We start from the raw sequence: 23,160 nt of genomic DNA, 5'->3' as shown, positions 1-23,160 counted from the left end.
AAAAAGACCTAGCGCTGGATAAATCAGGCCCAAAAAACTTTATATAAGCCCTAAGTTCACTCACATCTGGGATGAATTTGACCCCCAGTGTCAAAAAGCTATATTATGATGCAGCAGTACTTAAAGCTAAATTATGAGTTGTGGCACTATTAAGATGCTATTTGCTTTTCTAACATTCCTTTATTCTTTCTAAATTATGTACTTTATTTTATAGCTATTTGAAAATTACTCTTGGTATAATATGTTGCATATTTTTTCTAGTTTAGACAAACTGCTAAAAGGTATAGCATACTAATTTTTAACAGTGAAAATATATTAGTTGGCACTATACTGTATATTCATGTAAACACACAATTGCAAATACTCATTATAAACCTCCTTTTCAATATGAAAAGAAAAGTCAGAACAAATTTGAATTTGATTCAAGAAAAGTCCTATTACATATCCAAATTTACCACACAGTTGACTAAGCCATAGAGTCAATTGTCTTTCTTAAGGTCATGCAGTGGCTAAAGTCCAAAGTTTCATAGCAACTCACTTTTACAAGATTTTTTTCTCCAATATCTAAACCACCTTGCCAGCGGATTTATTTTTAATACACATAACCAAACCTTTAGCATCAGTTAATGGGGCTACTACACAGTAGCACTGAGTGTCTCCTGTAACACTCCTAGGAGGAAAAATATGAAACATTTGAAAAACATTTACTTACAGGAAATCCTTCAGGACCATTGAGACCAGGAACACCCCTCTCTCCTTTGGCACCTGGCTGTCCTGGAAAGCCTTAAAAATAATATAAAAATAAAATAGTTACTACAGACACTTTTACATTATCGCTTATTGTGTTTTAGAAGCTTTGACGTCCTTCTCAAACAGTGCCCAATTCAGGCCCGTCGATACCCCTGGGTCTGGCAATTTAAAAGGGCCGGTGGTTCCTGGCGGCTGTCACCACTACCACAGCAACTTCAGGGGTCAGAGTCCCAGGGCCTTTAAATTGCTGCAGAGCCTCAGGCCGCATGTACCACATGCTGTAGGGCTGGCTGGGGGGAGGCTAACCCTCAGGTCCATCCCTTCCACCAGAGACGCCGTCCCTTTCGGGCGCCTGAAGCCACCCCTCAACCACCTTGCTCGGGGCCTGGCAAAGCCTGTCGGCCACCCTACTTGTTACACCCTTGCAACTCCACTGAAGATAGTGAAGTAGCCTGGGCATAATAAAGCTCAGGAACTAACTCACAATATATGTTAATGGGGGAAAGACACATAGCACACAACTATAATACATAAGTTGGGCAGCATGCCCTGAATTCATCCCACCAACTGGAACTGCCATTTCCAGACTGTAATTCACTAAACCATCACAGAATTTTCATTCTTTCTCACCACCTCTCAATCACTTATACCAGTGGCCCCCAATACAGTGCCCGCGGGCGCCATGGCGCCCGCCGGGGCATTTATATGCGCCTGCCGAAACATATGGGCTGGCCCCACCCCCGTCGTGCAACACATGCATGATGCCAGCCCTGGGCGCATGGCTCATGGGCAACCCCCACCCCTGGGCGCGCAGTGCATGTGTGGCTCCACCCCCGGAAGCGCGGCACGTGAGCGGCCCCGCCCCCGGACGCCTGGCACGTGAGCGGCCCCACCCCTGGGCACCCAGCAGCCAATAAAGGTCGGGGACCACTGATTTATACTGTGCACATACAATACAAAAGCACTGTTCATATGTACCCATTTTCTGACAGACAGCAATTATTTTCAAGACATTATTTCTGTTTCACAGCAGTAATCAATACTGGAGACCAGAGATGTACTGAGGGTCTAACATTAGGCCAGAGCACATAAAAATGCACAAAATAATTTCCCTGACACCTCTCTAACACCCTCATCATATATTGTTTGTAGAGCTATCACTTTCTAAGTTTACAGAGAGCTCTAATCAGAAAAGGTTGTTTTTTATCCAGCAGCTCTGCTGTACAGTTTTTTCATGGCAGCCTATGCGTCTGCCAAAATTTGACTCCATAAATAGAATTACTGGTAAAATCATTAAAATAGTGCCGAAAGTGGATTTAAAATAGTGCTAAAAATATTCTCATGCATATAATAATCTGTAAAATGGGAGGAGGGTTAAAATCACTTTAAAGGCAAGCTTTTTATTTTTCAAGAAAAAAAAGTTTTATTAAAGTTTCATTAAAATCATAGGTTTTGATAATACAAAAGGATCCTTGAAGACTTCTCCAACACTATGATGCCCAGAGGATGGAAGAGAAGTCTTACTACCATTGAGAGATCTAAAATGCTGCATCAGGGCCAGCCATGATCTGGCGTTATTAACTCAATTCCATGTCAAATCTAAGTGCAGTGCAGAGCATATGTTATTTCTAGGTCACAGACTTCAACAGCAGGATGACTATGGTTAAGTCCTACTGTAACCAGTCAGGTCCCCACCACCAAGAAAAAGATTAATGAAGAAAAAATACTACATATAGATATTGGTTATTGGCAAGCCCTTTACAAATTCAGCTAGATCATTCATGAACCTTGTGAAAACACGAGTTAGGTCAAGCTATCAAAAGGGCTCAAAGTTGTCTGAGTTCTGCTTCTTGTGAAGTAAATAGTAAAACACTTGTTGACTTCAATGGAAGCAGAATTAGACCGTTAACGAGCATTATGGAAAATCCTGCTCTTTCATTATTTTCAGGAATGCTTCACTTAATGGAAATATATTAATTTATGACACACTCAGATGCAGAGTTGTGTTTCTAGTCTGCTTTATTTGTACTGGTTTTTGTTTTTACCTGGTGGACCCGGTGGTCCTTGTGGCCCTGGTTGTCCAGGAAGCCCAGCTCCATCACACAAGGCACAACCATCACCTTTATCACCTGCAGGGGAAAAAAAAAGACTTAGGAAGACTATAGGCAGATCCTTTAAGAAGAAAACAAACCCCATACATTGTTTGTTGAGTGAAAGTAAATTTGTCACTTTTAGCTACTTGCTTAAATTAGATTTTATGAGCAAATTTATTTAAAAAGTTAATTGCTTTTTTAAAAAAAACTTCAAATTTCTTTTCAGGTGTGACAGTACTGATGTGTAAAACTTTATGAATGGTTGGGGGAAAGGCAATCTGACCAATGAGGGAACAAACATGAAAACACGAACTAGTACCTATTTAAAAACTAAATTAGAGAGAAGGGAAAATATGAGGATCCTGGAACTCACACAAATTTTGTGGGTTTGGAAAAACAGTGAATGCAAAGAGATCTTGGGACCAAATTCTCCCCTGATGATTTCAGTTGTTGTTTTACACATTTATACCAGCCTTGCTAAAATCAAAAGAATTACATCTATTTGCATATTTCAGACCTTAGCTTTTCTCTTAACCAAAGAGAAGAAAGTGACCAGGAGGAGGAAAACATGGGATGATAAGGAGGAAGGAGACCTGCTCTGTAAGAAATGTAACATTTTATCCTTGAGAGAGAAATGAATTTGGCCATTTCAATGGATTTGAGAAAGCAAGATCATTATGGATCAGTGAGCAAAAGCAACTGGCACTACACACAGGGAAATGGAACTTGAATAAGAAAATTGTAGTTGAGAAGAGCACTGGAATAAAGACAGTCTCTCAGCAAAGTGCTGCAATTTTTCTAATTTTCTTTACTTCATCCTGGAAAATAACCACTGTACTATATAGAATGAATACAAGTTCTATTTCAATAGCTTTTTTGATGTGGTTGCTCAAAAACGCATTGGCTGAGCACACCCAACCACAGTGGAATACAAACAGAAGCCTCTAAATGCAACATACTGGTAAAATAATGGATGAAGGAAAGTAGAAGACACAGCTCTAGAGGGTTTGGCCAAAAAGCATGGCCCTAGGAGACCTCAACCTGAATTTGATTCGCTGTTGTACTATTCTATGTGAGTCTGGCTAACTGGTAAAAGAATACTTATGCTAGAGCATTTTAAAGTGGAATTTGTATTAGTTCTTTAAAGAAACTGATTTGAGTTCAGTCTCATGACTTTGCAAAAAGAAACACATAAAAAGCTCTACAACTTTTGCAATATTCTGTGAATCTTCTCTAATACAATGAAAGAATTAACTTCTGTTTCATGACTGAATACTGAAAGATTTATATTGTCTCATTCCTGGGGAGAAGCAGCAGCAGCTCAGTGTGTTACAGATCAGGCCTTTAGTCAACCAAACTCTGTGCTGACTTAACACTCTGTGCAACACTATCAATATCAACAGATTACATGTGAATCACTACAGAGACGGACATAACTCCAGCTTCCCTTTAAGAACTTTTAGTATTTTCTAAACATTTCAATACATATTGGGCTCAGATTGGGTTCAGGTGGCTAAGTCCTAGTTTTGGAATTCACTGCAATTTACGAAATTCCAGCTGAATCTAGTAAGTGCCTAAACTAATGCAGCATTTACATTTTTACAGTAAAAATTTCCCTTGGTTTCTGTCTCTGGGCATACACTCTGCTGCCTGCCTCTAGGTATTTCTTGCCTAAGCCTGGCAGCAATTTACAAATTGGAGAAGATAGATTTACATCTATCTAACATGCATGTTGGATAGGTGGCAGGGGTGAGCGGCAACAGGCAGAGAGAACTCAAACACAGGAGCATGAGAATGATTCTATAGTCTGGTGGTTAAAGCACTTGCCGAGAATGTAGGAGACCCAAAATCCGGCCCCTCTACTCAGATGACTAATCACTTACCCTCAATAGACCTGTTTCAACAGGAGAGACTGAGGCAGGCCTACTATCCCACCCAAGAAGGTGAATGTCTTTGCCAGAGAGGTGACAGAGCCCTCTTTAAATCCCTTCTCCTTAGTGGGCACAGGGGAGACTTAACCTAGAGGTTTCCCACATCCCAGGTGAGGACCCTAATGGGACTAAAAGTTACAAGGGAGACCCTTCCCCCATCTGTGTGGCTTTAAAAAACAACAAACCTCACCTCAGGCACCTAATGCCAAGAAAGGGCTCACATCTGAGAATAGCTAGAAAGACTGGTCCCCTACCTGAAGCTTGGATTTATGCATCTATCTAAGCAAACACCCTGCTCATTGGCACCTCTTGTTGGTAAGCTGAGGCAGTTCCCCATCTAGCTTAAATGCTTTTGTGGATCACATTCGAAGGCACCCAACTTTTCCCATTCATTGTAGAGGAACCTACCACATAAATATGGCTTTGTGGACCGCAGCATTGTTCCAGTGTTTTAATGGGAATCTAAAAGTTAGGTGCCATGATGCTGAGCATCACAATGCTTAAACACCCTTTGTGAATCTTGGCCATGCCCACTACAACTTCTTTATTTTGCATACAAACTCATTTTTACTTTAATAATTCTATAATTGCTCCCTACTTCTTGACAATTATCCAATGCCATCTACAACAGAAGGTTAAGTGACTACCCAAGGGTATTTCCCTGGTGAGTTCATAAATCTGTAATCATTACATGTGGTCTCTTCCCCAATGCATGCTTGTTTATACCCTATCTTCAAATGATCCTATTTTGTCAATTAAGTCATGGTTGGAGCCTAAGGCTGTGTCCAGACTCCATGCCTCCGTCGACGGAGGCATGTAGATTAGCCAGATCGGAAGAGGGAAATGAAGCCGCGATTAAAATAATCGCGGCTTCATTTAAATTTAAATGGCTGCCCCGATCTGCCGATCAGCTGTTTGTCGGCAGATCGGGAGAGTCTGGACGCGATGCCCCGACAAAGAAGCCTTTCTTCATCGACACAGGTAAGCCTCATGAAACCAGGTTTACCTGTGTCGATGAAGAAAGGCTTCTTTGTCGGGGCATCGCGTCCAGACTCTCCCGATCTGCCGACAAACAGCTGATCGGCAGATCGGGGCAGCCATTTAAATTTAAATGAAGCCGCGATTATTTTAATCGCGGCTTCATTTCCCTCTTCCGATCTGGCTAATCTACATGCCTCCGTCGACGGAGGCATGGAGTCTGGACACAGCCTAAGAAAACTACCATGGATTTTATCAACATAAACAATGTGTTATGTCATTGCATTTCACAAATAGTTACTACTCAAAGTCACAGCACATTAGACATGATTTTCAGTATCAGGCAAATACAAGAAAAATGTATCGAACAAAACGTGGATCTATTTAATGTCTGAACTGATCTGATAAAAGCATTTGATACAGCCTTTGATATGGATGATTTTCAGTAAACTTGGTTGTGCACCAAAACTGGTAAAGATCATTTGTTTATTTCACCAGGGACTGTAAAGTCAAGTACTTTTTAATGAAAATCTCACTGACTCCTTCCCCATTTCAAATGGAGTCAAACAAGCTGGCGTCCTTGCTTCTGTACTCTTCAACATCTTCTTCACCCAAGTTCTCAACCAAATGGGCTACATATGGGCTCAAGAGAATCACATATATCAGATACAGGCATGACAGCTCAGTCTTCAATCTTATAAGGATTAAAGCAAAAACAAAAGTAAAAGATCTACTAATAAGAGAAGCCCTCTTTGTGGATTATCGTGCTCTCCTAGCACACACAGAGCATTATGTATCACTTTGTGAAGCATCAAAACTATTTGGCCTTGCAATCGTCCTGGAGAAGGCAGTGGTGTTACATCAATTATCTCCACCCCTCTGACTCAATGCCCTAGCATAGACACTAATGGAATCCAACTAAAGCAAGTTGACAGTTTCACCTATCTCAACAGCAATATCTCCAACGATGGATCTCTCGACAAAGAGACCACAATCAAGATTCAGAAAGTGTCTCAATCATTAGGAAAGCTTCATAACAAAGTCCTGAAATCCCACAACTTAACCCCTTCAACAAAAATAGAATTCTATCATGCTTTTGAGCTGACACCTCTCCTCTGTAGCTGTGAGACGTAGCACCACACAAATGGCATATCAAACAGCTAGAGGCCTTTCATATGGGGATCTGACAGTAGAACAAAATTACCAGCCTGGAGGTTCTCCAAAAGTTAAATGCCATAAATATTGAGGCCATGCTAATGAAAGCCCAACTACTCCAGGCTGGATACATAATTAGGATGCCTGAACATCGATTCCCCAGAAATATTTTCTATGGAGAATTGGCACAAGGACTTTGGAATCAATGCTACCCCAGAAAGTGCTACAAGTGCAGTATTAAGAACAGCATACACTTTGGTGCAATAAAACCTGATGATCTTGACAAGGATGCATTAAATAGATCAGCACAGCAACACACAACACTCAGAGCTTTCCAAGCCTTTGAAGAGTACTGAAATATTCAATTGTTAGCTGACAGAGAAAAGCATCATGTTCCTGCTATAGCCACCAAGATGCTCACCAATTACTTCAGAGTCACTCCAGAATCCACAAAAGAGATATCATGAAAATATTTTCATTGAACTGACGGACTAGACACACATGGATGCACTGTGCAATTTGGATGTAATTCTTTCTTATTATTACTAAATGCTTCTATTACCAGCTTCATATCAATAGCTCACAATCTACTTTCCACTGTTCACCTAGTTCTCTCCATTGACTTCTGCATCTCAGGGTATGTCTACACTGCAAAGTTAATTCAGAATAACAGCCATTATTCCGAATTAACTTCCATAGCATCTACACAAGTGTCTACACATAGCGTCAATTTAATTTGAAATAGCGGGGCGCTTAATTTGAGTTTGGTAAACCTCATTCTACAAGGAGTAACGCCAAACTCGAATTAACTAACTTGGAATAAGCGCTGTATAGATGCTTAGTCCGAATTAGCTGGCCTCCAGCCTTCCCAGTTTCCCCTGGTGGCCATTCTGAGCCAAACCAGGAAAACTCTTCTCCCTCCCCCCAACCCCGGAGCCCTTAAAGGGGCAAACTCTGGCCACAGTGCCTGTGCCAGCTCCAAGCCTGCCGGCCCAGAGCCAACAGTCACTGCCCTGACCCAGTGGCCCCAAAACATGAGCCAGCAAGCCACTGACAGCCAGCCCTTCACCACTCCCCAGGAGCAGTCTGCCAGCTCCCAGTAGCCTGCCAGGGCCCAGAGAAGGTGGGCACCTTCCTGGTCCAGGGCGGAGATCAGAATGGACCGTACTCAGGTTTGGAAGGATGCCCCCAATGTCTATGATCTCTGCACTAGACAGAGGAATGCAGCTATGTATGGCAGGAAAGCTGCCAGCCTGGCCACCAAGGTCACATGCGAACCCAGGAGCAGGTTTCCATGAAAATCAAGTTGGTCCGATGAGACCCCAAACACCAAGCTTCTCCTCCCCATTCTTTCCCTTGCCTCCCCCTTCCAGCTCCCTCCTCCCAGGTTTCCCCCTCCCCTCTCCCATCCTCATTCCCACCCCAGTTTCAGTCAATAAAGAGAGTTTGTTTTTGGCAAGAAATATGTTTTTATTTGACATCAGAAAGGGGGGGTTAGAGAGGGATATGTGGAAGGAGGGAGGAATGAAGCACATTCCCCAGGGAGGCTCTTAGTGCTCCTTAGGGTGGAAGCTCTCCTGCAGGGCCTCCTGGATACTGACAGCCCCCCAATGGACCTCCGAGATGGCAGCCTGCAGAAAGTGCAGCCAGGCTCGCAGCAACACGTCCACGAGAAGCACCAGAGTCCCCAGGGACAGCTCCGGCTCCATGCTGCAGAGTGCTGTGGTGTCCCGAGTGAGGGCAACCAGAGCATGCAGAGACACAAATGCTTTGCTGTCCCTCATCGAGGCAGGCAAGCAAGCAGGGACACCTGAGAACCGGCTGCCCCGGAGTCAGGGGAAAGTGTCCCTTTAAGCACAGGCGTCAGATAGCCTCAAGCAGCAGCCACACACAGACACTCCTGACCTGATGCCCTGCCTGGCCTGGTTCTGGCTGCCCTTAAATCCGATTCTGTATCAGGTCAGTGTGTATGCAGTATTTCAAATTGGAAAAATGCTAATTTGAGCTGCATTTTGTGTGTAGATGCGTTAATTCGAATTAGCTTAATTCAAATTAACTATTTCAAATTAAGATAACTCGAATTAACGCTGTAGTGTAGACATACCTCAGTCTATCTCTCTGACATCCTCTCTACATCTTATCATCCACTTGAACAAGTAAAGCTGGACTTATCTTTCCACTGAACTCCTCCCATCCTTTACCACTATCAACAAATAGAGCAGAGGGTATCCGAGGGTATGTCTACACTACCCTCCTAGTTCGAACTAGGAGGGTAATGTATGCATACCGCACTTGCTAATGAAGCCCGGGATTTGAATTTCCCGGGCTTCATTAGCATAAGCGGGGAGCCGCCATTTTTAAATCCCCGCTGCTTCGAACCCCGTGCAGCGCGGCTACACGGGGCTCGAACTAGGTAGTTCGGACTAGGGTGCCTACTCCGAACTACCGGTACACCTTGTTTCACGAGGAGTAACGGTAATTCGGAATAGGAACCTAGTCCGAACTACCTAGTTCGAACCCCGTGTAGCCGCGCTGCACGGGGTTCGAAGCAGCGGGGATTTAAAAATGGCGGCTCCCCGCTTATGCTAATGAAGCCCGGGAAATTCAAATCCCGGGCTTCATTAGCAAGTGCGGTATGCATACATTACCCCGCTAGTTCGAACTAGCGGGGTAGTGTAGACATACCCTGAATAACAAACTGAAGTCTGTATCATGTAATTTAATTCAGGAACACCAGCCTCTCTCTCACTCAAGTCTCTATGCTGGGCAATGCATATGGTGAAAGTTAAGCAGGTAGTTATGCACTTTTCTGGATCAGCAGGATTAGGGAGCTCAATACTTTGTGGAATCAAAGCCTTAATGACTACACAAGATAGAAGATAGTGGAGCATCAGGTCCACTGAATGGGGCAAACACAAGTAAGCAGTTCTTTAAACAATATTACCTTTATCTCCTCTCTCTCCTGTCAATCCAGGTTGCCCTTGAGGTCCAGGAAAACCTCGATCACCAGGTTCTCCAGGCTGACATTCCAGGATTCCATCTAAAATTGGAGTGAAATAATAAAGAACATTATTCTGTGAGTTCAGATATCCACAACAGTATACTTCACATCAGTATCACTGCTCCATAGATTATTATGAGCAATGACAAAGTATCTACTGGATGACTGTGACCACAGTGAGGAGCAAGTTCACACATTTATCTGTCCAATTCAGTTATTATGGGAATTAAGGGATAAAATCAAGGGGGGGGGGAGGTCTATAAAATGTAATCAAGTTTTATAGTCATTATTCTAAAAACGTATGGAATTATGGACAAGTGGCAGTCTGTCCATATTAAGTTTGCAAATAACTTCCATTTAAAAGCTCTGGCTTAAAAAATTGACTACACTTAATTTAAAATAGAACATATTTTACGCTGGAGACCTAGCGGGTTATTTCTGGAAGATCTGAAAGAAGTTCACTAAACAGATTTTAGTTACAGTTACATTTAAAAATTATCCTGATTGGAAATCATAATTTTTGTCTTAGGTTTCTTTGAATCTTTCTTGATCAAAAGAAGCTTGTTAATAACCTTCCATATTTTTCAAGTCATTAAATCTCCCTGAAAACTCATATACTATATTTATTTGAAGAAAGCAGATGTTTAAGGGTCAGAAGTGGGATGACAAATGAAAAACTTCACCAGAACCTCAGGTCTGAACAAAAAAATAATGCTTCCTAGGTTGTGTTTTATTGCAGGGTTCTGAGTCGATATAATTTCACGTAATTTTGGCTGAAGTGTTTAGCAGAAATCTTTCTCTGTAGTTTTACAAACAACATGTGACATTACACCCCATATCTATCATCACCCCATCAGCAAAGTAGCTACAGCGGGATTATGTTATCATTATAATGCATTTTGTTCAAGATGGGTCATGCAAGGTGTCACTGGAAAAGTTATGACTTGCTGAATATGATTATCCCATTTATGCATGTATCATTTTATATCTAAAGTTATGACTATCGACTATGTATTTTAATTTCAAATGTAGTTACACCTGAGTGACACCCACTAGGCAAGATGATTCTAGTCTAGATAACTGGTCATGAAGGGCCTATTCAGGGCAACAGGCCATTAGGAAAAACAATAGGCCTTAGGAAAAATGTATCCTTCACCTGGTGATCCTTCCTGAGACCACTCTAGACAACCTGTAAGTAATGGCTGCTGTGATTTAGCAATGGATGCAAGGACATATGATCGGACTGCACGACACTAACCTCCATTTTGGGTATCTGTATTTTTTCACAAACTGGGCTGGCAATTGACTTTGGAACAAAGTGTTCCTAATATATGTTAATGCTATATAATGTAGGGTGTGACATCATCAAAGAGCCTCAGTCTCCACACAAGAAAAACTCCTGGAAAACAAAGACTGGATTGGGAAAGTGTTAATGCCGAATTAAAAGATTCCTAGCCTGTTTGTGGAAATCTGCTTGTTTCATCTGCCAGAGTGACAGATTGCTAAGTCATATCCAATCTATCTAGTATTTTAGGCTTAGTTTGTAGTTTTGTTTGTTTGCTAGGTCATCTGCTTTGATCTGTCTGCTATCACTTATAATCACTTAACATCTATCTTTTGTATTTAACAAACTTGTTTTTTGTTTTACTTTAAACCAATGTGCCTTTGACTGAAGTGCCTGGGGAAAGTCTCAAGCATATTGTGCATATTCCTCTCCACACTGAGGATGAGGCAAACTGGGTAATAAATTCACACTGGTTAGTGTTTCAACCATGGCAGGATGGTACAACACAGAATGTTTCAGGCTAGGAAACTGGGAGTTATTTTTGTTTTACCCTTGCTATTGTTGGTTCATGCTTCGACTGGCCACAGCTTACATACAACTGCAGCTGAGTATGTCCCTACGTATGTGAATGCTGGTGGGTGTGTATGATCGGGAAAGAGTCATAGTTTGTCAGAGCACCACAGTGCTGACAGGGAGCCCAGGCTGGTAAGTCAGAGGGCTAAGTGATAGAATCATAGAATCATAGAGATGGAAGAGACCTCAGGAGGTCATCAAGTCCAGCCCCCTGCCCAAGGCAGGACCAATCCCAACTAAATCAATCCATCCAGGGCTTTGTCAAGCCAAGACTTAAAAACCTCTAGGGATAGAGATTCCACCTCCTTCCTAGGTAATCCATTACAATGCTTTACAACTCTCCTAGTGAAATAGTTTTTCCTAATATCTAGACCTCTCCCACCACAACTTGAGACCATTGCTCCTTGTTCTGCCATCAGTCACTACTGTTAACAGCCTTTCTCCATCCTCTTTGGAACCTCCCTTCAGGAAGTTGAAGGCTGCGATCAAATACCCCCTCACTCTTCTGTTCTGCAGTCTAAACAAACCCAAATCCCTCAGTCTCTCCTCATAGGTCATGCGCTCCAGCCCCCTAATCATTTTGGTCGCCCTCTGCTGGACCCTCTCCAATGTGTCCAGATCCTTTCTATAGTGGGGGGACCAGAACTGGAGACAATATTCCAGATGTGGCCTCACCAGAGACGAATAAAGGGGAATAATCACTTCTCTGGATCTGCTGGCAATGCTCCTCCTAATGCACCCTAATATGCCATTAGCCCTCTTGGCTTCAAGGGCACACTGTTGACTCATATCCAGCTTCTCATCCACTGTAATCCCCAGGTCCTTTTCTGCAGAACTGCTACTTAGCCAGTCGGTCCCCAGCCTGTTCCCAGGGGGAACCCATCACACAACATATTATAACAAACACACAAAACAAACCAAGGAAGTAAAAATCAGAATTTTCTTATGTGTCTATTTTGTGAAAACTGGTAAAATGATGTGGAAGAGGGTTTTGTTTTGTTATGGTTATTTTATGGTAATGAACTATGCGTTACTTTGCTCTTGATAAAACTTTTTTTTATTATGTAGACATTATAATATTTAGAGTATCTAACTATGTATTTTATTTTACAAGTGTATGGGTTTTATAATCAGGCCATAAGGAACTATATTGTCACTAAGCAACTTTAATTTTTTAAACTATGTTTTGTTTGTTTAGGAATTTCATGAAGAACGACAGTCCTTTCTGTAGCTTATTAACATATGTGCAATTCTATAACAAGGATAATGTCCTCTATTTCTGTTTTTCTATTAAAATCTATAATATTTTATTATCAGGGAATCCTCAGTTGCATAATCTCCTCTCCACACTACCTTAAAAAGTTTTTATCATAATAATTTATTAATACCCTGATATGTACACCTCTTTTCTTGTCTGCTGAAGGTGCAGACAAAATACTATTGTATTTGTGACATTGATTACATTTTAGCTATAGTGAAATAAAATATTATTATTTTAAAGATACATAATCTAACAATGAAGATAATACATGAATTTGAAGTGTATCTGTTTACCTAAAAATATAGCATCATTTTAGTCTTCAATTTTTACTCTTTATCCAAGTGTGATGGGGCTTAGCCTATATCACCAGCAAGGTTAGCAAAAAGATTCTGTTATTTGTTAGGGGTGTAAAATCCTGTTTAATCAGTAAAATGTTATGTTTAACCAGTTAACCACTTAAACAGAGGTGGGTGGGGATGGAAGACATTGCTCCAGCTGGGCTGGGCCCTATTATTTCTGCACTGTCATTCTTCAGTAACAAAAACAAAAACACAAAAAAACAACAAAAAACAAAAAAACAAAAAAAGTAAATAAAAATCAGACATAGTCTAAACAATTACAATTCTGCAATTTAAAATCTAAGTTTAGACCACAGGGATTGCTATTAGCAAGTGATATAATTCAATACTAAGATTTCACATTGAACAAATTTGTTTAAAAAACTATTTGAAGGCACAGATGGCCAGAGCTAACTGAAAGCATATGGGAGAATACTGTAGTAAAATTATAAAGCAGAAAATTAGGCAGGAGAAAAAGAAATGTCTAAGTCTCTCTGATGTTTGTTTAATGAATTATTAATGTGTCCCTAGGTAGCAATTAACAAGAAATAGATCCTTGCTTTTTTGTAATTATCTACTACTTATTTTATGTTGACTGGAAAGTAGTATCAATAATTAAGGGCAAATACTTCCTAGTCGCTAAGCCAGGTCCTCAGCTGGTATAAATGGACTTAGCACTCTTGGCTTCAGTAGAGCTATGCCTATTACATCCAACTGAGGATTTGGTCTGAGGAAGTTAAGCATGAGGTGAATACTTGTCAGTCAGCAAAACAGAATCAACCACAAGTTGAAGAAGAGCTCTTTCACCAACAGAAGTTGGTCCAGTAAGATATCCCCCTCACTCACTTTATTTCTGTAATCTCCTGGGACCAAGAAGGCTACAACAATATTGCAAACAAGTGAAAAGTTCTCATTTCCTGATATGATTATGTTAAAAGGCCATTTATACTAAGCTATAGATAAATATCTAGGATGAGCCACTGCAAATATTGCACCTGCAAAAGTGTATGGAATAAAAGGAACCTTTTAAGGATCATATATTCAAATACATTGTTTGAAAGAGGTAAAAAATAGTGGCCATTTATCCAGAAAAAAATCTGTCTTTAGCCAGGTAACCAGAGATTTGTTTCATTTATGAGACCATGCCTTTTTTTTTTGTGAATTAACAAAGGCAAATATGTTGCTTTCTTTCCATATTCAGAGAACACTTCTTTTTCACGCTGATTCATGACCACCATTTTCCTGACAAGTCCTTGTTGCCTTTGTTCTCTTTGAATATGCAAAACTTTAACATGGTTTCAGCCACATATTGAAATAAAGTTTTCAACCTACTTGTTATGCCTGGTGGTCCCGGAGGCCCTGGATAACCCTGAGACCCTGGTAAACCATCTCTTCCAGCTGGTCCAGGCAGAGAGAGCCCTGGAAGTCCATGGTCACCCTTTTCACCTTTCTCACCAGGGAATCCTGGAGGACCTCTTGTCCCTGGGCTAGGTAAACCTTATTTAGAACAAAGTAAAATACACATGAAAGCAAATACAAATAACAAGATAAAATGGTCAACAAATGAGGTAGCTATAAATTCCTAAGATTAAGGGTAAAATCCAGCATAACACTAGGGACTGCATTTTGCCTCTCTCCTTGTGGGCTTCAGGTCTAGCTGCTCCACAAAGCAGTCACTAATGGTAACTAGACATTTTATTTCTGCATCCCTTATCAATTTCAGGAGCACTTGAAACAAAAACATTAATGGGAATCAGTGACCAAGTGGAAAGTGTTAAGAAGAGTAATAAGTGTTAATAACTGTTTCTGAGGTAGTGACAATAAGTGAATAGCATCATGTAATAAGTAAAGAGGACTGTGTAAGCTCTTTTTTAGCCATTAATACTCTTTACTTTAGTTTTCAAAACCGTCATTGCTATTTTTATAAAGATCCATCTGTGTTCATTAATCATTAGAAGTGATTTTTAAAACATCTTGTTCCTTTTCCTACATTAAAAAAGACTTTGAAACTCACACAAACCCACACTTCATTGAAGTCTACTCTGTAGCAATGACTAACTAAAAGTCGTTGTTCTTTTTATCTTGTCACATACTATTCTTTAGGTTTTACAACTTACCACATTCATTACCTTTCACCTTCAACTTTGAAAACTTTCCTGGCAATAATACAACACTGATTCACCTAAGCTTGAATTCACTTAGTTCATAATCAATATAGATAAAGCCAGCATGCGACAGCCACAAAGAATTGGTATCACTGGCAAACTTGAAGAAGATATAATGTTTGTTCTAGAGAAATACATTGTTTATTTGCTTTTTAAAACTCAGGAGTCAGGGCCGTGGCTGGTGAGGTCAAATATAGTTATATTTATCAACCTTAGCTTAGAATCCTCTGAATTTTTTCACTAATTTCAATTTGTGTTTGACATTTTCCACACAGCTAAAGCACGTGCCAACACCATGATAAATCACTTCAATACAATATTCAATAACAAACAAAAGGACAAATGAGAAGACCCTCCCTCTTTCCCCTGAAAACTCATAGGAGAAGAAGACCAACTGAGCAGTCAGCATCCCCAGAATCCAGAGCTAGGAAGACTTCCTGCCCTCATCTCTGATCCCCGGACAATGCACAGCTCCAACAGAGCTATGTTTTCTGGGCTTCTTCTGTCTGGCTGTTCCTCTCAGCCATCATTCCACATCCATTTTAAGAGAAGTTTCCCAGTACAGAGAGGACTCTATGAAAAATTAATACAGCCTCAACGTGCTCCATTGAAAACACAGATTGTTCCACAGAGGTAGCTGACATACATGAGAAAGACGATCCATACAAAGATCTCCAGGAGATGATTAGATCACCCAACAGGGCAGTGTATGTCAACTCTGGGTGTCAAGGAGTTATTGAGGCTTCTCTGCATCCCTTAAGATTGACCTTAGAAGAATTTTTTTAAAAGAATCAATAAAAACAACAGTCATATGCTCATACCTGGAGGACCTGGTAATCCTTCTATACCTGGCAAGCCTAAAAAGAAAGGCATTATTTTATTAGGGGATAAATGACAATGAAACAGATTATGTCAATGTTAATGATGTCATAGCATTTATTATGCAAACATCCACCACCATCTTATAACACTGGAGTGCAAAATAATATCTAGAATGAAAACTCAGATGATTTCAATCAAAATTATATGAGACTGACATCTGTCAAAGTCTGCAAGACAGAAATTTGGCAGAAAGACCTGTTGCTCTAAGATGCTGAGTGTCTTCAACACTCAATTGGAGCAGGAAGAATCAGACCTTGATTCAACACTCCGGGTAGGGACCAATCTATCCCACATACATTCCATGTAATTCCTGTATTGTACCGACAGTTAATCATATTTAGTCAAAACAAAGATCTTCAACTGAAATTCAGAGATTATACATACAGTAGTGACATTTCGCTAAACACCCGATACAGCAGTGGTCTCCAACCTTTAAAAGCATGAGATCACTTTTTGAATTTAAGTGCAATCCAAGATCTACCTCAAATCCAAATACCCTTGCCCCGCCTCCTTTGTGTCCCTTCTCTGAGGCCTGGCCCCATGTCATTCCATCTCCCTCCCTCCCTCTCTCAGTATCACCAGGCAGGAGCAGCGGGTTAAGGTGCAGGCTCTGGTCTTGGATTAAAGGGTTTGAAGTGCAAGAGGAGCTCTAAGATGAGCTTGGGGCAGGTAGCTGGATGCAGGGGTACTCAGGGCTAGAGCAGAGGCTTGGAGTGCAGGAGGGGGTTCATGACTGGGGTAAGAATTCAGAATATGGGGTCCGAGTGGGCACTGCTTACCTCAAGTGGCTCCTGGGAGATGGTGCAGTGGGGCTAAGGCAGGCTCACCCCTGCCATGGCCCTGCACCACTCCCCAAAGCAGCCAGCAAACTCCATCCATCCCAAGCCCTGTGGTGCCCCCTCTCTGCTCTTTGGAGATAGGATACAGGGTAAGAGAGGGGGCACCTTGACATCAGCACCCCTCTTCTCCCTCCCCTGCCCAGGAAGCAGAAGGGTCCTGGGAGTGGGAGGAGGCAGTTCTAAGGCAAAGGGCAGGAGATGAACAGCAGTAGTGGGAGGCGCAGCTGAAGTGCCAGCACTTGGTAGCCTCTTGGCCAAACCAGTCAGGATCATCTGTCAAAGGCTCTAAGATCTACCACTACATCCCAATCTACTGGTTGGTGACCACTGCGATACAGCTTTCTTTATGCCCCAAACTCCTGTTTAAGTCATTGTGAACTCAGGAAGTGCAAGGAGTACCAAACTAGCTAGAAATTTCAAAGGTTTTGAAATTTCTTCTCCAAAAATGCTCCCCCGCCTATTTTGTAATCATCTTTATAAGTTACTGACATATCCTTTAAGATTGAAAATGTAATTACTGATTGTGACTATTTAAGAAAATTATGTTCTCGAGTCTCTTTTCTGTTATTTTGCTTTCATGCTGCTGTAACTCAACGTACATTTCTTTATCAAGGTCTCTGGAGTCTGACCATCATAAAACTAGTATTGCAGTGAGGGAAATCAGGCCTTTTGTTCTTTCTGTGGTGACTTTACTGAGTGCCAAAATGAAGCCTAATCTAAGTTGGAAAGAGGTATCCCTGAGAGAGCTGAAGAAATTTCTGATTCTTCAGTTCTCCAACAGTTTCAAAATATTTAAAAATAAAATTGATTCAGATTGAGCTGAACTTGAAAATTCCAAATACTTTTGATGAACACAAAAAGGGTATTTCAAGACACATGAAATATCTTGTTCCTCAGGAAAGACTGTTCCCGGACATTGTTAAAGATCTAGATCAGGGATGGGGAACCTTTTTTGTATCAGGGGCTACTGATAAACTGAAAAATAATTTGGGGGCTGTAGAAAAGAAAGGAAAAATTCTCACTGCTGTGGCTACTGACTGAGAAGGAGAAAGACGCTCCCCACATTCTCCTCACATAATACAGCCTACTGGGGCCAGGCTAGTAGATTTTGTGTACTCCAGCCCCATGGGGTGGCAGTGGGGGAGCTGCTGGAACACCAGTGTGGGCTCCCTACTACCAGGGTAGGGGGAGCCCTGAGCCTCGGGGGCCAGATCCAGGCAAGTCAGGGGCCACATCCAGCCCCCAATCCTCAGGTTCCCAACCCCGGTCTAGATTCATGAAATAGCAAGAGGAGGACCCAGAGTTGCCCATCTAACATTTAGCTCAATGGTTATAGCAACCACCTGGGATGTGGGAGACCTGGCTGTAAATCCCATCTACCTGAAACAAGCAGGGATTTGTATCCAAATCTCCCTCTTCCCAGAGAAGTGCCCTAAACACAGGCTATGAGATACTCTGGGCTGGATCTCTATCCATCTCTCTGGCTGAAGCAGTTACGTTTTCTATAAGATACACAAATTGGGCCAAAACAAAAGAGTGAGAATACCTCTGCTGGCTGTCCATCAGGCCATCACCTGATTATTTCATTATTTATATAAAACATAACAGCTTCAACAAGAGAGCTGAAGAGAGACCCATCCCAGAACAGCCAACTGCCTGGTGGTTAGGATATCCCATCACTGAGCTAAAAGTTATTAGGGAGCACAATCATCTTGTGGAAGAAAAACATTTTTTGGCCAGAAACTATTCAGCAAATTGGTGATAATTTGCAAATAGTTTGAGTCTATTGAAACTGCAATACATTTTTTGTCTGAAAATTTTTTGCCCAGTTCTATTTCTTTAAATAGGGCACAGCGAAAGTACAAGAAAACGTGATATATGCCATATAGCAAAGTAAACCATGCCATATTCAGTGAAAATTACAGTACATAGGAAATTTACGTAAGCAGAATGCAATAACTCAACAGCAATACAGTGACAAAACCTGTGCATTTCATTATCGTATAACTCCAATAATGCATTCAAGTAATTCAATAATATTCTCCTATAAAAAAAATAAAGTGCATATATAAAGACCAAAAAAACCAACAACCTCAAAATAAAAAGGCATACCTTTTTGACCTTGTTCACCTTTGATTCCTGGAGGACCTGTAAGACCCATGTCTCCTTTTTCACCATAAGTATCCACTGTTCCAGTACCTATTACCTGAATCACAGAACAAATATTTAGGTAGGTATAAGGCACGGGGAGGATTAAACCTCCCCAAATGGGGCAGGAAATGCCAGATGTAGTGTGTCTTCCTTTGGAGTGTGCCAGATGGTTGCTTCTGGAGTGTGAATGCTGGAAGCTCCTGAGAAGTGTGTGTGTATGTGTGTGTGTGTGTGTGTGTGTGTGTGTGTGTGTGTGTGTGTGTGGCAGGGGGGGTCACAAGTATCTAGACAGTGTCCCCACTAGCACTACACCCCTTCCCCTTAAGGCTTCCTCATCTGCTCACTCCTCTCCATCTCTTCTCCTCCACTGTGCATCCTTAAGGCAAGAGGAGAAGGAAGGTGGGCAGGAGAAAGAAGAGGGCAGGGGAGGCCTCAGGGTTCTGGCCAGCTTCACAGAACTCGCCATCTGTACTGACCATCAACTACATGTACAACAGGAATTAAAAAGAGGGGCACTGTGACAAGACCCTCCGCCCCAAGCTTTTTTAAATGGACTTATGGACATGAATTTACATAACTCAAAGGTGCTCTGAGCAGATGCAGAGGAAAGTGTTCACAGCATTTGGGACATATTGATGGCTGGCTAACTGCAATTAACTTCTAAATAGTATGAAAACCCCCTGTACTACAATGTGATGTCAACAGATCATGCTCCAAAGTCTTATTTCCACCACTGTCAGTAATTATTTGTATTGCTTTGTAATAATAGCAAGACAGCAGTAATATTATAAATCTATAAAACAAAATAATTTAAAACTCAAATGTACAAATTGCTGTTACACAGAAATTTCCCTCTATAGATTTCAAATATACTTGGACAACATATGGCTCCCAAGTTTTGCTCCCACTGAAAATCAACAGCAGCATTGCCACTGATTTTAGTTGTAACACAACCTATGCATAGCCTTTAAAAATTAGTCCGGAGTTGATTTCCACATTAGTTAGGTATCTTATGTCTGTTTCATATGAGCAAAATGTAATTTACTTACTCTTCCTGGAAGTCCCGGAAGACCTTGTACACCCTTATCTCCCTGAACAGAAAGACAATTTACATTTGTAAATCTGAAGTACCTCACAACAAAAACCAATTTATCAATGGCATTCAGTTTAGCTTTTTAGTCTTACACATGGAGATTTTATGTTCTACATTTACTTGCTGAACAAAATGAATATAGAAATCCACTTCACAAGTGCATATTTGGGCCAGATTCATCTGCACAAAACCCTTCTTCTGTACAAAATCCCCAAATGCAAAGAAGTACACAATCAATTAATTGGGGATAATATGTTCAGAATTTTTCTAGACGATGGGACAAGTACTGTTTTATACTAAGTACTGGGACAAATACTGTTTTATACTAAGTTTATTATTATAGAAGAGTCTAGTAGCACTAAATATTATTAAGAGGTGGACAATAATTTTTGATGGGGGACAACTCCAAGATTTTGTAAGTTGTTAATGATTACATTTCTATGGAGGGATTGTGGGATCTAGGATGGAGGTTGTCTGCAGAAGGGAGCTCAGTGTAGGGGACTGAGGTACAGGAGAGGGTGTGGAGTCTCAGAGGGAGTTTGGGTGAAGGATGAGATTGTGATCCGGGGTAGAGTTTGGGGTGCAGGGTCTGGGAGGAAGTATAGGTTCAGGGTAGGATTTTGACCTGGAGGAGGGATGGCAAAGGGAGTGCAGGATCTGGGAGAGAGTTGTGACATGGGGGAGGGCAGTGCAGAGGGTTTGGATGGTGACCTAGAGCAGGAGGGATGGTGACCTAGGGCAGGGAGTTGGGGTGTGGGAGGAGGTGGGAGGAGCTTACCTAGGTGCTCCCCTGGGAGGAGAGGACCCCAGAGTGCAGATGCACTGACCTAGGTCCTTTCCTCCTAATACTGTCCTGTGGGCAGGTAAGGAGTGCTCTAACTGGAGGTGCCATGAGGGTGAGTGCTTGCCCAGCGACAGTATGTATAATCTATAGCTGATTACTATAAGCTATGAATGCAAGATCTTATTGATTAACTCTGCCCCAAAGAGCTAATGTTTCATTATTTACCTTAGGACCAGGTTCACCAGGTCGTCCTGGATATCCAAACTCACCATCCTTGCCCTGTGTGTATATTGCGGAAGGGGAGGAGAGAAAAAACAGATCAGACACAATAAATTCATCCTTAATAGTGGTAGTGTCTCAGGGCACATCTACACAGCAGGGCAAAAGTCGAATTGAGCTATGCAACTTGAGCTATGTCAATTGCATAGCTTGTCAAAATAGCTTAGTTCGGCTTTTGGTGCTGTTTACACAGCAGGAAATCGAAGGAAGAACACTCTTCCTTCCACTTCCCTTACTCCTTGTAAAATGAGGGTTACCAGGAATTGGACTAAGGCGGCCTCCAGCTCAACATTATTTCGAAATCATGGCTTGCAGTGTAGACACACTCTGTTATTTTAAATCCTCAAACTGATCACTTTTTCAACACAAAAGGCAATTTAGCAAATAATTCTGAAAACTGCTAGTAGCCCACCACAGTTTGCACTTTTCTTATTTTTTCATACAAAGGAAGCAAACATTTAGTGCAGAAGAGAATGTTTTCTTTTAGAAAGATAAGCAAAATATTTAAAATGCAGTGAAAGACATACAGGTTCTCCTTTTGGTCCCTGCTCGCCATCTTTTCCAGGTTTTCCCTGTAAAACAGACAATTCCACATTACTAAATTATAATCATCACATCTGTATGATTCCTGTACACATTGGCTGAAACATTAAAACTAAGAATCCAGCTGTACAATGGATTCCCTTTTAAGCCAGCACCCCCCTGTACTGGCACTTGTTTCCCTCTATAAGAAGCAGCAGGGAAGGGAGGTGCCACAGGGAGCACAGGGCGACAAGGACTCAAGCAGTCCCCACTTGTGCCATTTCCCAGATATGCCTCTGCCTCCCCTTCCCTCTGCAGAGACGGTGCTGGTGGGGAGAGGGGGGAACTGGCTTTTAAGCTTTTAAACACCGGCTCCTGCCCACCTTTCCTTGCTGCCTCTATTAGAGGCAGCAAGGGGGAGGGGGAAGTGACTAGTTGAGTCACTACTTGACCATCCGATAAGCTTATGCTTATTGGATAGATGACTAGTTGCTTACATCCCTAGGTGCAGGGAGGCCTGAGGTGTTAGCAGTAGGCCTGGCTCCAACACAAGTTGTGTGAACTGTCTTCAGCCTGCCATGCTTCATCCTGCCAGATTCCCAGAGTTGCTGAGGGCAGAGAGTGGAAGCCAGAAAGAGCCAGGGTGGGGATGAGGATTTGAGGGAAGGTGTGAAATTTGTGCAGTGTAGGGGCAGAGGCAATAAGAGATGGGCTGGTGGCTTGGGGGAAAGGGTGGAGTGGAGGTGGGGCACAGTACAGTGGACTGGGGCCAGGTCGCTCGCTGCCATCACTATCAGACCCCCCTACTAACTCCCAGGCTGCTATGCATCTTGCATCCCCCTGAAGCGCAGTTCCCCCTCCCCAAGTGTGGGGCCAGAGTAGTTGCCCCAGTCCACGCTATGGCTCTGAAAAAATAAGACCAAACACTGGTGGAGCTGGGCCCACATTCTGGAATATTGGTGGCGCATGGGCACCATGGGCCCATATAACTTCGCTTACAGTTAAATGTTTTCCCAGGCCTCTTACACTTCCATGAAGCGTACAAAATATCTAAATGACAAGAGTAAGCCCATGTACATT

General features: G+C 41.8%; 1 protein-coding gene across 2 annotated transcripts in view; it reads right to left on the bottom strand.

Moving 5' to 3' along the window:
• COL4A1 (collagen type IV alpha 1 chain) overlaps positions 1-23,160 on the bottom strand; it is a 193,983-nt gene that overhangs the window by 58,734 nt on the left and 112,089 nt on the right. For both annotated transcript variants that reach the window (XM_075918577.2, XM_075918579.2), the window contains exons 16-24: positions 22,086-22,130; positions 21,505-21,558; positions 20,452-20,493; positions 19,364-19,457; positions 16,352-16,387; positions 14,698-14,862; positions 9,852-9,947; positions 2,796-2,879; positions 713-783 (exon numbers count right to left, since the gene is read on the bottom strand). In XM_075918577.2, coding sequence (XP_075774692.2) covers positions 713-783; positions 2,796-2,879; positions 9,852-9,947; positions 14,698-14,862; positions 16,352-16,387; positions 19,364-19,457; positions 20,452-20,493; positions 21,505-21,558; positions 22,086-22,130 — 687 coding nt within the window. The remainder of the gene's footprint in view (positions 1-712; positions 784-2,795; positions 2,880-9,851; positions 9,948-14,697; positions 14,863-16,351; positions 16,388-19,363; positions 19,458-20,451; positions 20,494-21,504; positions 21,559-22,085; positions 22,131-23,160) is intronic.

This window comes from Pelodiscus sinensis, chromosome 1 (genome assembly GCF_052426305.1).
Source record: "Pelodiscus sinensis isolate ZL-2025 chromosome 1, ASM5242630v1, whole genome shotgun sequence".
Classification (NCBI taxonomy): domain Eukaryota; kingdom Metazoa; phylum Chordata; order Testudines; family Trionychidae; genus Pelodiscus; species Pelodiscus sinensis.
The sequence above is the reverse complement of the archived record's forward strand: the minus strand, read 5'-3'. Positions and strand labels throughout refer to the sequence as shown.